General features: G+C 35.4%; 2 protein-coding genes across 3 annotated transcripts; both read right to left on the reverse strand.

Moving 5' to 3' along the window:
* Positions 1 to 614: 614 nt before the first annotated feature.
* Positions 615 to 6001, reverse strand: LOC107665865 (E3 ubiquitin-protein ligase TRIM39-like). Of its 2 annotated transcripts, XM_016456921.1 has the most exons (11): positions 5705 to 6001; positions 5258 to 5299; positions 4950 to 5077; positions 4745 to 4843; positions 3404 to 3535; positions 3163 to 3300; positions 2794 to 2922; positions 1988 to 2039; positions 1850 to 1876; positions 1369 to 1395; positions 615 to 1273 (listed from the first exon to the last, which is right to left on the reverse strand). In XM_016456921.1, exons 1-11 carry the CDS (start codon positions 5706 to 5708, stop codon positions 741 to 743), a joined length of 1311 nt encoding a protein of 436 aa, XP_016312407.1. In that variant the 5' UTR covers positions 5709 to 6001; the 3' UTR covers positions 615 to 740. The 2 variants fall into 2 exon arrangements, with proteins under 2 accessions (XP_016312407.1, XP_016312408.1); XM_016456922.1 differs by lacking the exon at positions 3404 to 3535.
* Positions 6002 to 7163: 1162 nt separating this feature from the next.
* Positions 7164 to 18277, reverse strand: LOC107665882 (macrophage-capping protein-like). The gene is made up of 9 exons (XM_016456945.1): positions 18184 to 18277; positions 13705 to 13898; positions 11361 to 11515; positions 10843 to 11004; positions 10201 to 10350; positions 9384 to 9470; positions 8792 to 8924; positions 8031 to 8122; positions 7164 to 7688 (listed from the first exon to the last, which is right to left on the reverse strand). Exons 2-9 carry the CDS (start codon positions 13895 to 13897, stop codon positions 7623 to 7625), a joined length of 1038 nt encoding a protein of 345 aa, XP_016312431.1. The 5' UTR covers position 13898; positions 18184 to 18277; the 3' UTR covers positions 7164 to 7622.
* Between the last annotated feature and the right edge of the window lie 922 nt (positions 18278 to 19199).

Consider the following 19199-nt stretch of genomic DNA (forward strand, 5'->3'; position numbering starts at 1 on the left):
TCCAGCAGCCTTCTGTGGATAGATGTATATATATATATATATATATATATATACTGTATATATATATATATATAAAAAGGAGGCTTGCCCCGTTGCTCTTTAGTCTGAGGACAGGGCCACATAAAATTATTTTAAGAAAGACTACTTTTTAATAAAAGGTTATAATAAATTACAGGTGTGTTCTCTGTACAGTAGAACAATATGCAATACGACATATGGCGACCTGTATTTTGTTTTATTAACACACATGTATAATCATTCAGAGCTTATAAAAATAAAATGATTAACAATTGCATAGACATTACCTACACATAAACACTGATATAGCCTAATACATATCTTGTTGTAGTTATCTTATTTATGGTTACAGGATTAACAGACAACACTCAGATAAATAATTTGTGTCAAAACACATACTGCTACTTGCATACATGAAAGTAGACAAGCTTAGATACATTTTTATAATCATTGAGCCACATAAAATATGCATAGATAAATTATATAATTGAATAAAGAGAGACATAAGTGTAGCAATCATTTTGAGGGACTAATAGGAATCACTTAGTAGTTTTAATAGCTCTCACTAAGGGGTTCCAGCCCACAAAGGTGTTGATTCGTCTGAATGGAAAGGTCGCTATTAGAAGTAGCTTTTTATTGGGTTCCAATTAATCATTTGTTAAGGCATAAATGTTCAAACAGAAGCGCAAAATGAAAGATCATCTTTTAAACCTGCTCTGTTGTTAAAAGCGGCTATGCTGTTTAGGAGACCATATGGTTATAACTCCCCTGCCATCCAGCAGGGCAAAGAAAGGGTACAGCTTCTCACGAAAGTGTCCTGTGAAGGTGTAGATGTGTGATTTGTTCTCTGCATTGTAAAACGAAATCTGTCCCTCCTCGTAATCAGTGTATATTCCCATCTTTTGGGGCACCAGCAGCAGTGGCAGTGTTGTTTCGGGATTGGTGCATGCGAAAAACTGTCGTGTGCTGCGCCACAGGACCCAATAACCAGTAGAGGGATTCATTGGAAAGCGGCCATGCCTCTTTGACGAAGCAGTTGTCACTCCAACTTTCCAATAACCATTGTTTGCAAATTCCACTTCCCAGTAATGACGGCCACTCATGTATCCCTCCCAGCCTAGGACACAGGGCAAGCTATCAAATCGCTGAGGGCTGAAGGGCAGATTGGCCTCTGTTTGGCCCTCCTGGACTTTCTTGTGGTCATCAGAGAGCTGCAGCCAAGTTTGGTTGGTCATGGGATCAAGAGTTACATCAGCTATTTGAGAGAAAGATGTGAAGGCATTAGGACTAATGCATTTAACACTTTGTTAATGTTTTTGTGCATGTCATTTAAATATGATATAACCTTACCTTCTGCACTCACAATCCAGTTCCATACTGAAAAATAAGAGAAAAATATTGTAGTCTTGAGTTTAGACACCACATTTTAATACTCAACTGACTAGCTAAGAAACTAAATCATCATGACAGCTAGACCAATACACTCCCATGGCAAATTGTACCTATGGACCATTTTTACAGACTGATAACACATTCCCACAGTTATTAACATCGTAAATCTAGCAAAGTTTTTCATATTTAAATTTTTTTTTTTTAATTAATGTACATTTATAACACTGTACTTTGTTTTATTTTACCTTGCATTAAATTTCAACTATTCAACTCTTCATCTATTCAACTATTAAACTCTTCAAAAAATTTGACATCTTTCTTTCTTTCGAGCGTAATGAATCTCTCAATATTTTTTTCCTCCTTTGGCAAGTCATAGAAATGCTATCATTTTTTAATATCTCAAATGTGCTCCATGGGGTCTGATAAAAGTTATAGTTACCTGAATTAGGGATGTATCGTGGCATGCCTGTTTGAAAACAAAAAAGAACCAAGAAAAAAAAGTTACAAAATGAATATTAATATTCATTGGTGTACTTTTCAGCTTTATTCATTTAAGGTTAGATTTCAGATCCCTCACCAGCTTTCCAGGTGCGTTGCTTAGCTGCAAGCCATAGATGAGGAACCATGCCCTAAAATAAATATAAAACACATGAATTAGCAGCAAGCAATTTTAATAAAGGGATCCTAAGAGACACTCTACATCTCTTATCCTGTACATTAGGATTAAAATGACATGATATATGATGTATTTACAGACTTTGTTGTTTGAAGTTGCAAATCAAATAAGTGGACCTGTTGCCAAACGTTTATCACACAGATAACACACTGATCAAACCGTAATTCAGCTAATTTATGATTTTAAAATCATCATTCAATTTTTCATCACTTTTAAACAAACAATTTGATATGTTTTTCTGTCACTGTTTGTACAGTACATAATAAATTCTCTCAAATGCAAATGCTTAAACATCAAAGATGGTAATAACTGGTCAACCTGCTGTAAACCAATGCTGCTCACTTGCACTTTGCTCGTTAAACAACAAGAATTAATTCATTTTTTCAATTCCATACATTTATCAGCACAATCTCTAAAGCAATTTATTTTTATAGCCTCACACTTGCCCCTGATAAGAAAATATAACATATATTACATATTCTATCACAGGAACGGAACTATTGTTTATTTGTGAATCAGTGTTATTGTTTGTTTCCCTAATAAGATAAAGTGCTGCAATATTGACAAAATATTAGTCTCCAGTTTTTCATTTATATAATCGGCATTTCCTCATTAAAATGGCAGCACTTTCCAAAACAATCCCAATATTACACTACACCATGTCCCAAGCACAAATAGTGACAGAAGTGCATTCATAGCCATCCAACCTTGCTGTCTTCTTTCAGCAAACTCCAAGTGATGAACTCCAGCAGTGGCATGAGGGAAACCAGCTTCTTCTTCTTCAGTCCCAGGAGACGCAATAGCCGTGCCAGTTCATCTCCCAACATTCCAGAGCTCTGCATTTCGACAGAAAGAACAAATATAACATACTTTTGATAATCACTTCTGATTATCTTATCCATTAGGCTAGTTAAATGTACATGCACAGTATATTAAAGTGCCATTTTACAAGTGGACACTTTGAAAGATAAACTAATTCCACGAAAGCAGAAAACCATGACTGGACTTAGGACAACTTAATGTGTTTGTGACAATGGATAAGAGACCTGATAATATAGATATGCATGCTGTCCCACCTCTGACACACTCTGTATCTCTTTGGCCCACTGCGTGATCCTCTTCTGTACCACCTCACTCTGATCTTTATCCTTCTTTGTGTCCTCTTCCTCCTCTTGATCAATCCTCTCCTTTATCCACGGATGCTTTTCAGACAGCTGGGTTTCACACAGGCACAAAGAAAGCTTAGTTTGAGCAAGCCATGATTAACAGAACAGTATGATTGAGACGTTTGTCGTTTTTTAGTATAGTAAATTTCACCTTGTCTACACTTTGAAGTTCACTGGCCCACTGCACAATAAGCTTGCGACTCTCTTCAAGACTGCGCTCAGTTCTGGGGTCTGTCTGACGCTCTGCCTGCCTGCTGCACCCTTCACCAGGATCATCCTCATTCTGTAAATCACAGACACACATTTATGAATGTGTCATATATATAGATAGCAAATACGGTTATCAGATGATTTTAGATGTTTGTTATCAGTTGATTTTCATTTCCCGTATTTTTACATTTGCCGTCATCTAATGCTCACTTAATCTTTAAAAACACTGAAAATTTAATTACACTGTCAAATGTAATTTTTTAGCAAATTTTAAAATGAATATCCATTTTTCATACTGTACATTATAATGTTGTGATACCTAAATTTACTTGTAGCATTTAAAATGATTTTAGTTCTTAGTGATTTATCATTTGTTTATTTAAACAAAATAGTAAAGATATTGTTTTCATATTGTCTGTTTATCGGTTATTGACCATAACATGACTACAAACTTTGGCTTATCACTATCGGTCTAAAATCAGTGTAGCCCTAAAATCTTTCTTCCTTTACCATCTCCCTGATGCAATTTTTGTTCTTGATGTCAGAGACAAAATGTTTATCGAATTCTTCCAGTGCTCGTATCCAGCAATGCCCCTCTCTCTGATACTTAAAAACAGCCATATTCATGTAGACCCATTGAGACTGTATTTGAAAAAAATTAATAAATAAGTATGATATTACAGATGATATTAAATAACTTACTTTGATGTTGTTATATAAAATGGAAATAAATAACTGAAATATTATCTGAAAACTGTTCACCACATACATAGTGTGAGACAAGGCCCAGAATATCACATGCAGAATTGCTAGGTTATTGATATAGGTGTTATCGGTTACCCTGGGAAAACATAAACTAATCATCTAGCATCATAAATTTCTCACATGGCAACACTTATCATATCATAGCATGGATAATAAAAAGTCATTGATTGCCACTGAGTTTGCACGCGAAGAGGAGTTTCCAAGAAACTATTACTTAAGCTGTTAAACACATCTGTCTGTATATATACTGTATATATATATATATATATATATATATATATATACACACACACACACATACACACACAAACACAGTTTTTTAATATTATTTTAATGCTATTACAATTTTAAAATAATTATTTTAATACTATTTTATTGTTATTTGTTATTGTTATATTTCATTACTCTTTTTCTTGTCATTACTTGTTTTCTGTCATTTTTGGCAATAATGGACTTTTTATTTTTATTTTTGTAAGAATAGTATACTGGTAAAATAGTAAAATAATCCATGGTCTACCTTGCAGACTTGTGCCACCTGTTGCTTCCAGTGGTTTATGAATCTGATGCACTCATCCAAGCTCCGGAGATCTTTCAGACCTTGCTGACGTTGCCTTTGCTGGAAACAAACACAAAATAATAACCAAGAGTGTGGTGTACAAGTTATTGTGATCATAGCTGAACATTGATCTACCACATAACATCAGTGAGTGATTTAGTATTACCTGTGAACGGGTAGAAAATCCACTAATGTTCTTGAAGGGGCTGGTGGGGGCAGAACTGTGGACCTGAATATCTTTCTCTGATAGTGTCCAGCGCACGACCCCAACAGAGTTACTCTGCTTCTGGAGCACTGCGGGCAGAGGAAAAGAAAGATGGAAGGATTCAGACTTAATTAGTTTCGTATGACTGTGGTTCCAGTTTGAAATGAATGTAATGTGGTACAGTTAAACAGAAACACAAGCATGCACTACAGACAGCTCTACTTGTGTAATATTAAGAAATAGAAAGAGAACATGTATAAGAGCCATACTGTTGTCCTTCAGGATGCTCTTCACAGTCTTTGCCTGTTCACCTATAAAAGAGATATTTTAAAAAAGTTATAACTTTTTTTAGAGGGATGTATTTATATTATCAATGCAAATTAACTTAATAATAGTGTTATTATGTTTTACTAAAAATCAGTAAATCTGGATGATGATGAAAAGCATAATAATAATAATAATACAATAACAATAATCATTATTATAATTACTCCTGTTGATAACATAATGGGCTTGATTCCCAAGGAATGCATGAACTCATAAATAGCTTGAATGCAAAATAAGTTGCTTTGGATGAAAGTGTCCGCCAAATGCATAAATGTAATAATAATCACAATATTTCTATCAAAGCAGTTAATAATATTAATTTCTTAGTAATGGCACCTTGTAATTGACATCATGATAAAAGCCATGCATGACACTCAAATGAGACTTACCCATGATGAAGTGTTGGGGAGGCAAGTGAACGCTGAGGGTGTCTGGTCAAACTGAACGTTGGCGCTCTCTCATCCCTGGTTTTAGTTCATTGCCTGCATAGTCTGGACTTTGGACCTGAATTATTACTGTCATGACTGTATGAGGTGGAGAGCAAGAAAAGCTACGTGATGAGATAAAGTCTTTCCTGGCAACGATTCAGAGAGTAGTCAAAGTGCCATGATGCCAACAAAGGAGAGTGAATACACTCACACACTGCATATCATGCATGAACTATCATGCTACATGTGCATTTACTGATTCACTGAACACTCACTAACAGATTGTATGTGGAGTTGTTCATCAGATGAACCTTTTGCATAATACTCAAAAGACCTCACATTTGTGTGAGCATCCTTCCTCTGCATGGCTTTAGTAGCCAGTATAAAACATGGATGGTTATATGACTGTAAACAGGTTGTATAACTATCAAAAAATGAATGCTATCCACATGTGAGAGAGTTAAACGTATGATCGTTTGATCCCGGATCAAATTCCCGGAAAGCCAATAAAGTAAGTTCCTGCATGATATGCATTTCATGACAGTTTCTTTAAATCTCATTGGTGTTTGTTCATACGCAAGTATCTATATTATCACAGCCAAACATGTAATGATGCTTGACCTTTTTGGCGGGAATGTTGATTATTGCAACTGCTGAAGATACAGCTACAGCTAATGGCATGAACTTTTCACACCCTAAAATTCCATAAGGGTGAGATGGAAAAATTTGGAAATTATTTTGTGGTGGTAATGGACATTTTCCAACTTTTAATTCATGAATCTTTCAAACTGTCCATATGTTCCCCATGTTTAGTTTATTTTTTCGCGTTAACCAGAAATGATTTGGGGAAATATACTTTATTGCTCCAGTTAAACTGAATTTGATTTGAGGTAGCAAACAGGACGCGGAATTGTAATTTGTATTTTAATTTAAATAGAATTAAAATATAACTACTAAAAAAAAATCACATAACGATTATAAGCACTTTCAACTTGACTCATTTAAATAAACACAATTAGACTTGCACACAACATGCGTTTTATACAGAAACATTTAATGTCTATAAAGCCACGAGGAGACATTTCTACTTATTTGTCATTTCAATGGCATTATATTTAATCAATTAATTTCATTTCTAGACTGTGGGGAGTTAAAAAGTGTTTGACTTCTATTATATTGTTTGATGTCAATACATATTTTATAAAGTTAGCTAAAAATGCAATTTTGATGTCTAGAATAAAAATCAAGCTACATAGTTCACATAATAAAAAGACGTCATAACAGAGCAGGCTATAATTCACATGAACTTTAACTGCTGTAACTTCTGTGTCATCTTATCTTTTTTGTTTCAGAGTTAATGCTATTCCAGAGCATTAGCACAATTGCACGTCTGAGAAATAATCCCAGAAATCTCTCCTGTTTTTGCATATGCTTTTTTATTGCCATGCTCCAATTACATACACAAAATGAGTAAAAAAAAATCAGCCTGAGAAATTGTGCATTGGCTTGAAAAATGGTTAGTAGCATTATTCTGATTTTAAGTAGAAGTGGTATCTACGTCGGGGTTTGTGGTTAGGAAGGTTGCAAAATAGATTTTACTTAATCAAAATAGAGGAAAATAATTAAAAGCTCTTTAAAATAAATTTGTATTAATCAATATAAACACCTTTTAAAAGCCTTAAAAAAAATATGGTAACAGACAAATAGTAAAGCCTCTCTCACTCATATGCATTTTTACTGTAACCCTCAATGAATAAAAGCTGATCTTATTTAATAAAGCTGTACATTTGTTTATAATGTAGTATCTCTGTGATCTTATTTAAGTAAATTACAGCTGGTTGAGTACAGTTTATTCTCCGATCATGCAATGAAGTGCGGGTTAATTCCAGTTTTGGAAAAACTGTTTAAAGATAACAGTCTCTCTGCCCTGTGGTAAAATCTCCACCTGTAAGACAAAAAACATTTATTGATTACAGAGGGTCTGGTATCTATTTATGAGGTGAGGGATGGTGTTATAAAATCAAGATTTTTAATTCTTTTGCATAATGCCTCAAAAAACTAAACAAAGACAATGAGCATAGAATAGTAAACCATAGAATACTTTTGTAGACCACTGGCAAGATCGTATGCTGCATGAAGTTAGAAGACCGATATTGTACATATCTAATAGTAAATCACTCACCCTCATTATAATCAGAATTTTATGTGCACATAACTTGCAGCACCAAACGGAAGTTCAATCTGTTTAAGCAGTCAAACTAAGCCAGGCACAACAGCATTAGCTGACCTGTGTTTTCATCTTGGGGTAATTCATTTGCTGAATGAAGTCATCTGCCATTTTCAGAGCTGCCCTCTTCTCTTCTGCATTGGCTCCACTTCCTGCCAATGAACGACAAAAACATTTTACAACCTTTTTACAACAACTTATTTTCAGTGAAATACTTCCTTGAAATTGCGCATATGCATGTATGTACACTACATTCAAAAGTTTGGGGGGTTTTTTTGTTGTTTTTTTGTGCTCACCAAGGCTGCATTTATTTGATCAAAATACAGTAAAAGCAGTAATACTGTGAAATATTACTACAATTTAAAATAATAATTTTCTGCTGTAATATTTAAAATGCAATTTATCCCTGTGATTGCATAGCTACATTTTCAGTAGCCATTACTCCAGTCTTCAGTGTCACATGAGCCTTCAGAAATCAATTCAATGTGATGATTTGGTACTCAAGAAACATTTATTGTTGAAAACAGTTGTGCAGCTTTATTTATTTCTTTATTCATTTTTGTGAAAACTGTGAGACTTTTTTGAGAATTCTTTGATGAATAGAAAGTTCAAACAAACAGAATTTATTTGAAATAGATTTTTTTTGTAACAATGTAGAAGTATTTTTTACTGTCACTCTTGATCAATTGAAAGCATCTGTGCGGAATAAAAGGTATTCATTTCTTTAAAAAAAAGGTTCATTTACCAGACAAATACAGGCCAAACTAAACTATTTTAGCTGCATTCTAAGTTATTAGGATAAACATACACAATTTTCTTACCTTTCCAAACAAAGATTTTTCCATTGGCCCCATTGTCCAGGATAAAGCAGTCATCACGTACCAGCAAGTCCTTGGCAAATGGACTTTTCTCTGACACCTTGGTCAACTTCATCGACCCTGTTGCATCTGAAACCTATGAAGAATTTCTTACTTGATGCACATGAAATGGAATGACAAGGTATGTTTTTTAGACCTTTAAAGGGGTCATATGATGCTGCTAAAAAGAACATTATTTTGTGTATTTGGTGTAATGAAATGTGTTTATGTGGTTTAAAGTAAAAAAAAACACATTATTTTCCACATACTGTACATTATTGTTTCTCCTCTATGCCCCGCCTTCTGAAACGTGTCGATTTTTACAAAGCTCATCGGTCTGAAAAAGCAAGGTGTGCTGTGATTGGCCAGCTATCCAGTGCGTTGTGATTAGGAAAAAATGAAATTGCATCATATGACCCCTTTAAGGAAATTTCATCCATAATAGGTATGGATGAGATACCTAATGGCTAGGATTCATTCTAACACACACATACAGTCCTATGGACTTTCCACAATTTAGATGAATAAATACAAGGTTAATTGTGGGTTGTGGTACCTTGTAGAGGGAGGCAATATTGGATGCATCTGCTTGGCTGTCCTCCTCTGGAGTGCTTTCTTTCAGCTCTGGCACTGGACCAAGAACCTTTTTTTTTTTTTGTAACAGAAGACAGAAAAGATCTTTTGCTTTAATTTGAGTGCAAATAAATAAAAAATAAATAAACAAATCAACACCCACAAACTTAACCTTCTTAACCTGACACTGCTTCTGGGTCCAAACCTCTTAATTTCAACAGCCTTTATGAGCATTATATATTTATAGCACACTTTTAAGCTAAGCTTTTAAAAACTCAGTGTACACTAGTCTCCGTCCACCAATATTTAAATAATTCAGAAACGATTAATCACTGTCTGGCCTGGTTAGAATCGTGACATTTTAGGTAGCATTACAGCACCCGGTGAATGTACTTTAGCACAATTTGTTGTTTCCTTATGGGTACTGAGGGAGATTTTAGACAAGCAAACTGTGACAGGTGATTTCAGAAAACCGGGGACTGAACTGCACTGTAAAAAAAAAAATCTGTGACATTTACGGTAAAATACCGGCAGCTGTGGGTAAAAAATATGGTAGCAACATTTTAGGTTTTACAGACTTAACTTAAATTCACAATAAAATACCGTATTTTATTAACTGATGTAATGTTAATAAACCAACATATTGAAGTGTTAATATCTGTTTTGAACGTCTTTTACTGTTAAAATCACAATAATTTTTTACAGTGTGGGATTCTAGAGAAGTGTAAAGCTAAAGAATCACAGAAGGGCAGAGTTCAACAATGTTTTTTTTTTGCCAAAATACACTGGCATGTTGTTACCTGTAGCATTTCCTGTGTCTCCTCTCCCTCACTGATGTTAGTGATCTGGGCTTTGCCGTGTCTCTCTGTGTCTCTGATCAGAGCGGCGATCTCCCTCACCTTCTGCTTCTCAAAGATGTTTGCCTGAGATCCTATCCATGACACAATCGTCTGCAGAATAAAAAGATTTAGATATTCATTTCAAATAAAAGCTACATGGTTTGGAATATTAATTAAATTGAACGGTTTTATAAGTTAATATTTTTTAAATGTCATTTATTCCAGTAAATGTCAGCCATTACTCCAGTCTTCAGTGTCACATGATCCCTCAGAAATCATTCTAATATGCTCATTTGGTGATCAAGGAACATTAACTAATTATCATCAGTGTTGAAAACAGTTGTGGTGCTTAATATTTTTGTGAAAACTGCATACATTTTTTTCCAGGACATTTTGATGAATGGGAAATTCAAAAGATCAGTATTTATTTGAAACATTTTATAGCATTATAAATGTCTTTACTGTCACTTTTGATCAATTTAATGCATTCTTGCCTAATAAAAGTATTAATTTCTTAAAAAAAAATAAAATGTTACTGACCCCAAACTTTTGAATGGAAGTGTACGACATATATAGTCAATAGACATACACAAATACACACACCTCGCCCAGGTCGAGTATGAAGCAGTCCCCTTTGTTAAAGCTCTGCCAGCTCAAACCCACTTCTTTGGCTCTGATGTTACGCTTCCCTTTGATTTGGTATAACCTCTGAACGGGTCCAGATCCAGACTGTGTTCTTCTGAAGCCAGACTCCACACCTCCCTCCTGTAGAAACAAAAGAGTGTGACTTTGCAAAGAACATAAACGCTTTTAATTTAATTATGCATACAGTATAACTGTTACAATCAGTTAATTTTTATTTCATGTCTGTTTGTATATATGTGCTCTCTCAGAAAAAAAAGTTATAAAACTGTCATTGGAGCAGTACCCTTTCAAATGGTACGCAGGCTATTATGAACACTTTAGGTACTAATATGTACATTTAAGTTAGTATTTTGTACCTTTTAAGGGTAAATAAGGTAGAAAGATGTAGCTTTTTTACTTTAGGGTACCACTCCAGTGGCAGCTTCGTACCTTTTTTCCTGTGTGGTTGTGTGTGTTAACATTATCTCATGTCTCACCTTATAGCTGACACCTCGGGGGAAGAGGTTCATGAACTCTGGGGACTCGTAGCCTTGAACCTGCCTGTGCTGGACCGGATCTCCACCCAGGAAGTTATCCAGCTGTGTAGCCAACATGGCACAAGCTACCTGTTCATCACGAGACGATTTTTCTCCTAAAAAGGAGAAAGAAGAAGAGAGAACATGAATATATATTCAACCTTTTCAACATAATATGGAATTCACATAAATAATTCAGTTTACAAACGTCCTCTTTTACATGCCAGTAAAAAAGTCAGCGAAAACAGATAAGAGAAAGCAATGAGGCATAACAGCTAAATCATTCTGTCAGCATGGTTGCCCCTGGAAACGATGTGTGTGTTAACACTCATGCAATATTGCACAGTTCAGCCCTGTGTGAGATGCCTCCAACGCAACCACTTCCTCTATCTGCACAATTAGACTTTGAGCAACAGTGTTTCGGTCTGATAAACCAAACGCTGTGCTGTTTGACCTAAAAGAAAAGCAGTTTGTGGTAGTTCTGGGCGATTAACCAAATTTTATTTTCAATCACGGTGAATATTTATTTATTAATTTATTTAACATTGTTTGTATTTGTTTTTCAACACAAGTATACTTTAGGTTCAAGTGTTCTTTAATTCAATAAAAGCATGATGTGTCCAAATTTTACAAAGTAACTGTAAAACAACCATGATCTCAATAATAATTATTAAATAATCAAGATTTTGGTTTTTACCTTAAATAGATAGTTCACCCCAAAATTAAAATTCTGTCATAATTTACTCACACTCAAGTTGTTCCAAGTTTCTTCTGTTGAGCACAAAAGATATTTTGAAAAATATAGGTATAATGTAACCAAACAGTTGATGGTAGCCATTGACTTCCGTAGTATTTTTTTCCATATTATGGAAGTCAATGGCTACCGTCAACTGTTTGGTTACCAACATTCTTCAGAATATCTTCTTTTGTGCTTAACAAAAGAAAGAAACTCATACAAGCTTGGAACAACTTGAGGGTGAGTAAATGACAGAATTTGTATTTTTGGATGAACTATCCCTTTAATTAAGCAGCCCTGGTTTGTGGCAGAGCCAAAAAATAACGCATGGCACTAGGTACACATCATACTTGAAGAGGTCTGTGGATGTTCAGAACATGGTGGTACATGTAGAAGGTTCATGAGTGAATGATATGGTGGGGTTAGGAACTGAGACCAGGTATTCTGAGTAAAGAAGAGATGAGGGTGTTTATGGATGAGGCATGGCTAACAAGAAGGCATGGGAGAAGATGGCTCATCATGCTGACATCCAGCTTTGTGTTACCTAAAGCACCGGATACACCATAAGACAATAGACCTAACTGAGGTCCTGTCACGGGCCTGCTGAAACATTAATGGGCTATGAAAATACCCGCCCATGCCTTTTTCCCTTGGGAAAAATCCCTCTCTCATGTGCATCAGCCGTTCAATCCCATCTTTCTGTGGGCTCACTCTGACTGGGTCAGGCCCACTCGACTGTCTGATCAAGCGTATCATTTAACTCAGTGGCTATTGTCTCTCTGTTGTCTTTCAGACCCCATACCCTGCTACATGATGAGAATGAATCGTGACTGACTAATCCTGACAGGTCAGGAGTCTCAGGACTTCATTTCTTTCTTTTAACTTGCTGTGTATTTTACAATTATGATACCATGATACATCGGTACTAGTGTTTGTGTAGTCTTCTTGTTAGTTTTGATAAAATGTCCAATACTGAATATTAAATATGGATATTTCTACAAAAAAAATGTAAATTCTTTCTGCAAAACATAAAAGATGTTAAAGAATCTTCATAAAACAACATTCATAATGACCATGTCTTTCAAGCTTCAAATGTAACAAAAATATTTATTTATTTAAATAAAAGAGTCTGAAGACGAACGTATTCTGAAGACTCTTTGTGCATAATTTTTTTCCATAAAACAACAGTGTAGTGACCATGTCTGTCCATAGTGATAGTCAAACTTTAAAAGTAACAAACAAACATAAATAAATAAATAAAATAATGAATGAATAAATACTCTTGAAGTCATCGGCATGTTAAATAAATGTTGAGGTGCTCATGTGTTTTTAAGCCACATCTTCTGTCCCTTTAAAACCATCAACATAATCATAAAAAAAAAATCATAATCATAATAACATTTTTAAAAAATAAATAAATTCATATTTAGTTACTGTACATATGACATTATTATTAAAAGTATTAAATAATGTTACCCTAAATACTGAGTGTCTATCCTGTGTCTTTCAGACAGCACAGATGAAAGTAACAAAATAATGAATAGAGAAAATCAGCAGCTATCATCTCACCAATCCACATGTGGAGGTCTGCTCCCTGGTCACCCCGGTTATCCAGCACAAGGTAGGAGTCACCGTTGAAGAAAGCCCCCACCTCACCTTGGGCCAGGGGAACAGCCTTCATCTTCTCCACTCGCCAACATCTCAGTCCCGGCTGCCTGACCTCATCCCCAAACTGTCCTGGAGCGGCCTGAAATGGGAGCATTCTGCAGAGAAACACAAAGTGGCGAGGAGGGAGAATCAAAAAAGAATAACAGATAAATTAAGACCCCAAAAAGACTAGTCAGCAGACATCTGATTTCAGATTGTTTTATATATTTATTTGGCATGGTACAAATAAATCAATCAGTCTAATTAGGATGCTCTTGTGATGTTCTGACACTGACAGGAGCTCTAGAACAGAGATGCATTACTTCACTCTCATGTAAAGAAGACTTTAAGACATGCCATAGAGAGAGCCAGACACGTCCAGTTTCACAATGCCAAGGAATTTGCTCACATAGTCACTGTTGTGAACACACATAAATTAAACAGCTATGACAGAGTTGAATGACACTGCTCCTCCCTCTTTATCTGTTCATTTGGTGCCACATTTTCTGTTTAGTCACCATTTGGGCATGGCACCTCATAAACTACAAGGAAGCACTAGCAGGGAACTACCCCCTCATAAATATTGTGTTTCGGTTTTGGCTTCTCCTAGTTCTTCATCACTTTATGACACAAATTTTATGTTCGGTTTAAAGAATTTACAAGATATGCTATATTAAAATCTAGTCAGTTAGCAACTGTCATTTCTAGAGAAGATAGAGGATGTAATGAGTTGTGAGCTAGACGGTTTCAGTCATAAAACATCATCAAAACCTTTTCAAAATGATCATATGATGAAGTGTGGTAGAGCACGAAGAGAGTTTGGTTAACCTGCTCTTGTGAGAGCCATACATTAAGCAATTAATCTGATTAGACAGAAGTTACATGTGCCCTCCATGTCATGAACAAACAAAGACATGTTGTCTTGACTTCAGTGTTCTAACAGCTCTACTTCATTGAGCGCTTTAACACACCACCCTCACACTACAGCAAGGTGTAAAGCAGGAACTAATACTGGCTTCTCATGTAAGCAGATGTGAAAGTGTCTCAGTTTAAGCAAAGTGGTCAAAAGTGTGTATGACAGGCACAACTACAGTGAGTCATGCAAACCCACAGGGCAAAGAACATGCAAGCTGGCACACACCGACACAAAATCTTCAAAAATAATAATAACTGAGGATTACAAGGGCCAGATCCACGTTACTGTCTGATTTGAAACAGGATGCAACACCTATTCATGAACAAAATTGCAGACATGGAGCTAATGATCCCTTTCCGTGGTCATTACCATTCAGAATCCGCGTAATTAACTCAAATCATAACCGTTATAATATGAAAATAAGATGTAATATAAAATAATTAGTGCTGTCAAACGATTAATCGCATTCAAAATAAAGTTTTTATTTACATAATATGTGTGTACTGTGTATATTTATTATGTATATATAAATACACAAACATACATGTATATATTTTAAAAATATTTACATGTGTGTATATATACAGTATATACATATATAATTTATGTTATATATAAATATAAATATTTTATATAAAAACAAAACATTTTTCTTAAATATATACATGCATGTGTGTGTATTTATATATACATAGAACTAATAAATATACACAGTACACACACACACACATATATTATGTAAATAAAAACTTTATTTTGAATGAGATTAATCGCCATTAATCGTTTGACAGCACTAAAATAATATAAGAAAGGGAAATATTCATTAACGATGACGTGTAATTTCAAGAATAACGTTGTGTTCGAAATCGCATACTGTCACCTTGTCCGAATATTCCCTACTATTTAGTAGGCGAAAAACAGTACTCGAAAAGAGTAGTGTGTCTAAATTAATAGTATTTATAAAACAGCAGGCGAAAAGTACCCGGATGATTTACTACTTCCAGTGAGATTCTGAAGTGCGCATCCAATGGAGACTTTACAATCCCATGAGGCCACATTAGAAGATTTGTGAATAGCAGTGAAGCAACGCAACTGACATCCATAAGTAACATGGCAATGACAACATGGTGGATGTAGTATGTCCGGATTTCATTCATACTACACACAAACATAGAACTACTTTTTAGCAATCGCGAAGTTCTTAACAAGTGTAATAGGCCTACCTATTCAGACAGCATGCAAATTCGGACGCAGCTTCAGGGTAGGTACTACGATTTAAGTATAACTAATTTGTGACTGTTAAAAATGTTATATAATGTATGTATGTGTTTAGTATGAATGTAATCCAGATGTACTACATCCACCAAGCTGCCAGTGCAAAGTTGTCTATTAAATGCGCACTTCAGCCTAGTGTTGTATGAATACTACTAATTCGGGCATAGTAATTTAACGCACTGCTTTTCATTTACTATAGAGAGGTATGCATGTTGTTGGTTTTCAGACATGTTTCCTAAACACTCCTCCCGTTTTCCATTGGTCAACAAACAAATAATGCTGCCCCCTCTGCCACACCATTGGTTGACCGAGTGTCACTATTGTGAGCTGGGAGTGAAGCAAACAGCTTCAGTGTTACACTTCTACTGTAAATCAACCTACAAATGGTTTACTTGTAGTTGTCTCTATGTATACAAAGATTTTAGCATTTTAGCACTGAAAAGAATACACACTTTCACTTTAAATTTTAAACAGTGGTCACCAATGTTGGGACACAAGATTTTTGCTGCACTGAAAATAGTAGTATGCCATCTACTACAGAACAATATGAAATATGACAAACATACAGGTACAGCGCAGGATAGTGGAATGGGGGCCCATGCGCATAATGTGAAGACAGTGATGACAACAGAAGCTTGTAGTCTCCCATGATAAGTAAAGAGTGCACGCAAAGCTACGAAACACACTTGTCCACTTAACTGTAAAACCCCTTCGGCCTGCTCCGGCATGCTTTCTGAGTCCAGCTCCATTCTGCCTGTTCCAGTGTGTGTGAGTTTACCTGGCCTGGTTAGCTTATATGTGTCCAGTAACTGGACACGGGGGAATAATCCGAGCGGCCCTGCCGAGTATGGCCCACAGCGAGGAGAGTCGGGTTGCCTGACAAACGCTAAACACTAGCTTGATAATTACGGCAAGGCACCATCCATCTTTCCTCCACTCGTCAGAGGGAGTCGATGGAGGAAACACTTTAAAACATGGCTTTTGTTTCTAAAACAAAAAGTTCACATTTTCAGAGGCTATGAACCAGTGGTAGAACCGTACGCAAAACTTTAAGTCAAGACAGTTATTAATTGAATTATCATTTATTAGTTTTGACACCATTTTTGTGGCTCATCCAATGAATTAGCTGAAATTCTATACGTTTCTTTGTATTAACAGCTCTCTAATGATTTTTGATGAATTGTAGGCTGACAATAGGAGCTTGGCCTAGTGGCTCATAAATTACAAAACAAATGCAAATGACCAGTTAATGTAGACCAAAAATTATAGTTTCCAGAAACTATGAACCAATGGTAGAACCATATGCAAAACCATTACCAAGTCAAGACAGTTATTAACTTACAATTTAAATTTTTAACTATTGTTTACGAATTTTGAAAACATATATTTTGTGGCTCATCCAACACATTTGTTTTTTTCAATTTTAACACAAATCTCTAATAATTCTTAATAAAATGTTGGTTAACAATATGAGCTTGGCCGAGTGGCACATAAATAAAATAAAAAAAACACGCCAATGACCGGTCAGCGTAATTAAATTTTAAATTACCACAGCATTATTACATAACAGAGAAAACAAATGATGATAAAGCAGTTAAATAAGCAAAGTGAGATGAAAAAACAGATAAAGAAATTGTTAAGGCAAACTGATAAATAATCTGTTATAGCCTATATCTTTCATTGGAGACATGCAAGTAGATCGTGAACAGATAAATTGCAAGAGACAAGGGTGGAGCCATAAAAATATTTTTTTCTTAAAAAGAACTGCAATCAAAGTGTTATCATATAACAATCACTCAATGGAGGGTTTGTTTAGTGTACAAGAAAACACAAGCTATTTCTGTAAATGCATTTCATTTTAGATACTCACAAAGCTCCTTATTTTAAAAATTCAAAGACAAGATCAAGATGTACAAAATATTTGACTAACCTTTATGTTTAAAACGTTAATGAGCAGCATTTCTAAACAACCACATTTTCAAATGCAACCCCTTGAGTGGACATTTACTTTAAGAAATAAGCTAGATGTGAGCCTAAGGACTAAGGTGTGGAGCTTTGGGAGTGTCGCTCTTGCTTAAAGTTCTCTCTGCTTTAAGTTACTTTGCTCTAGAATGAACTTGGCAGAACAGTTTTGGCACAGCCTAGTCTTGAGGGTTATGCATGTATAATCTGTGAGTTTCTGTGCAGTTTTACAGATTTACAGTGCTTACCTTGCTGCTGTTGAAGTTGGAGAACCCTGCAGTTTCGAGAAAGAAAGGAAGAGAATTTGAGAGAAGAGAAAATGTGAACAAAATCACTTCCTGCATTAGTTCTGGACCAGCCCCCTTGAATACACCCCCGCCTAAACAAACAGATGTCAAAAAATGAGGGAAAAAGGCAAAGACACAGAGAGTGACATTCACAGATTTGTTAATAGTTCCAACAAATGCATGGCCTGTTTTGACTAAATTTGACTGCAGGAAGACCTGGACTGTGTGGACTGAAAGAGTAGAAAATATCTAAAAATCACATTTAGCCAGAGAGGTTTCTCCGTTTCTCTTGTTATATATATATGAGTCACACCCAGTCAGTCACAAAGCATTCATGATAATGTCAGGGCTTGCCCGTGGACACAAGAAATGAATGTAATAAGCCATAGTCATAGCTAAAAATTGTTAACTAAAAAAATGCAGCTAGGCATGCACACTCAGTGGCTGTGACTGACTGCATTCACTCAGACATTTATAAGAGCACAGGAAACCCAGGGGTTGGACTGTGGTTTCAGTGGTTTATCGAAAACAAGAACCTGTAAGGCATAAAATGTCTGTAATATTGGCTCAGGTACCTTGGAACAAGAGGCATGTCTATGTAAAGAAATACACAAATTGCACATCTTCATTTAGAAATTCAAAATGGGAAATTTGATAACAGAGCATACAAAATTAAATGGTGCTCTTACGGAAATCGCTCTTCCTAGGTTTAACAGGCTGTAAAACAGAAGTTCATCCCAAACACAGACTGTTGTCACAAGTTATGTGACACCAAATTGAAGTGAACAATGACATGCAGTTCACCAATTCATTTCAATATGACATTGTGCTACAAGTTACTTCTGCAAAACTTATCTTGGAGCACAATGTCGTATTGAATGAAGGATTCTTTAATGAATGTTTTATGAAAGAAAATTAGGTCTAAGCCTTAATTTTGTCACTTCAAACCATTATATAGACAAAAAACTTTTCAGGTG

Source organism: Sinocyclocheilus anshuiensis, unplaced genomic scaffold (genome assembly GCF_001515605.1).
Source record: "Sinocyclocheilus anshuiensis isolate Anshui unplaced genomic scaffold, SAMN03320099.WGS_v1.1 scaffold647, whole genome shotgun sequence".
NCBI classification, from domain to species: Eukaryota; Metazoa; Chordata; class Actinopteri; order Cypriniformes; family Cyprinidae; genus Sinocyclocheilus; species Sinocyclocheilus anshuiensis.

Excerpts from the sequence above, each read along its gene's own strand:
- LOC107665865 (XM_016456921.1), bottom strand. Across the intron at positions 5,078-5,257 it reads GAGCATCCTGAAGGACAACA|TGCTCCAGAAGCAGAGTAAC; the intron begins GTATGGCTCTTA and ends CTCTGCCCGCAG. Across the intron at positions 2,923-3,162 it reads AGATACAGAGTGTGTCAGAG|AGCTCTGGAATGTTGGGAGA; the intron begins GTGGGACAGCAT and ends GTCGAAATGCAG.
- LOC107665882 (XM_016456945.1), bottom strand. The coding sequence starts at position 13,897 with ATGCTCCCATTTCAGGCCGCTCCAGGACAGTTTGGGGATGAGGTCAGG. Across the intron at positions 11,005-11,360 it reads CCCGAGGTGTCAGCTATAAG|GAGGGAGGTGTGGAGTCTGG; the intron begins GTGAGACATGAG and ends TTGTTTCTACAG. Across the intron at positions 8,123-8,791 it reads AAAAATCTTTGTTTGGAAAG|GAAGTGGAGCCAATGCAGAA; the intron begins GTAAGAAAATTG and ends GTTCATTGGCAG.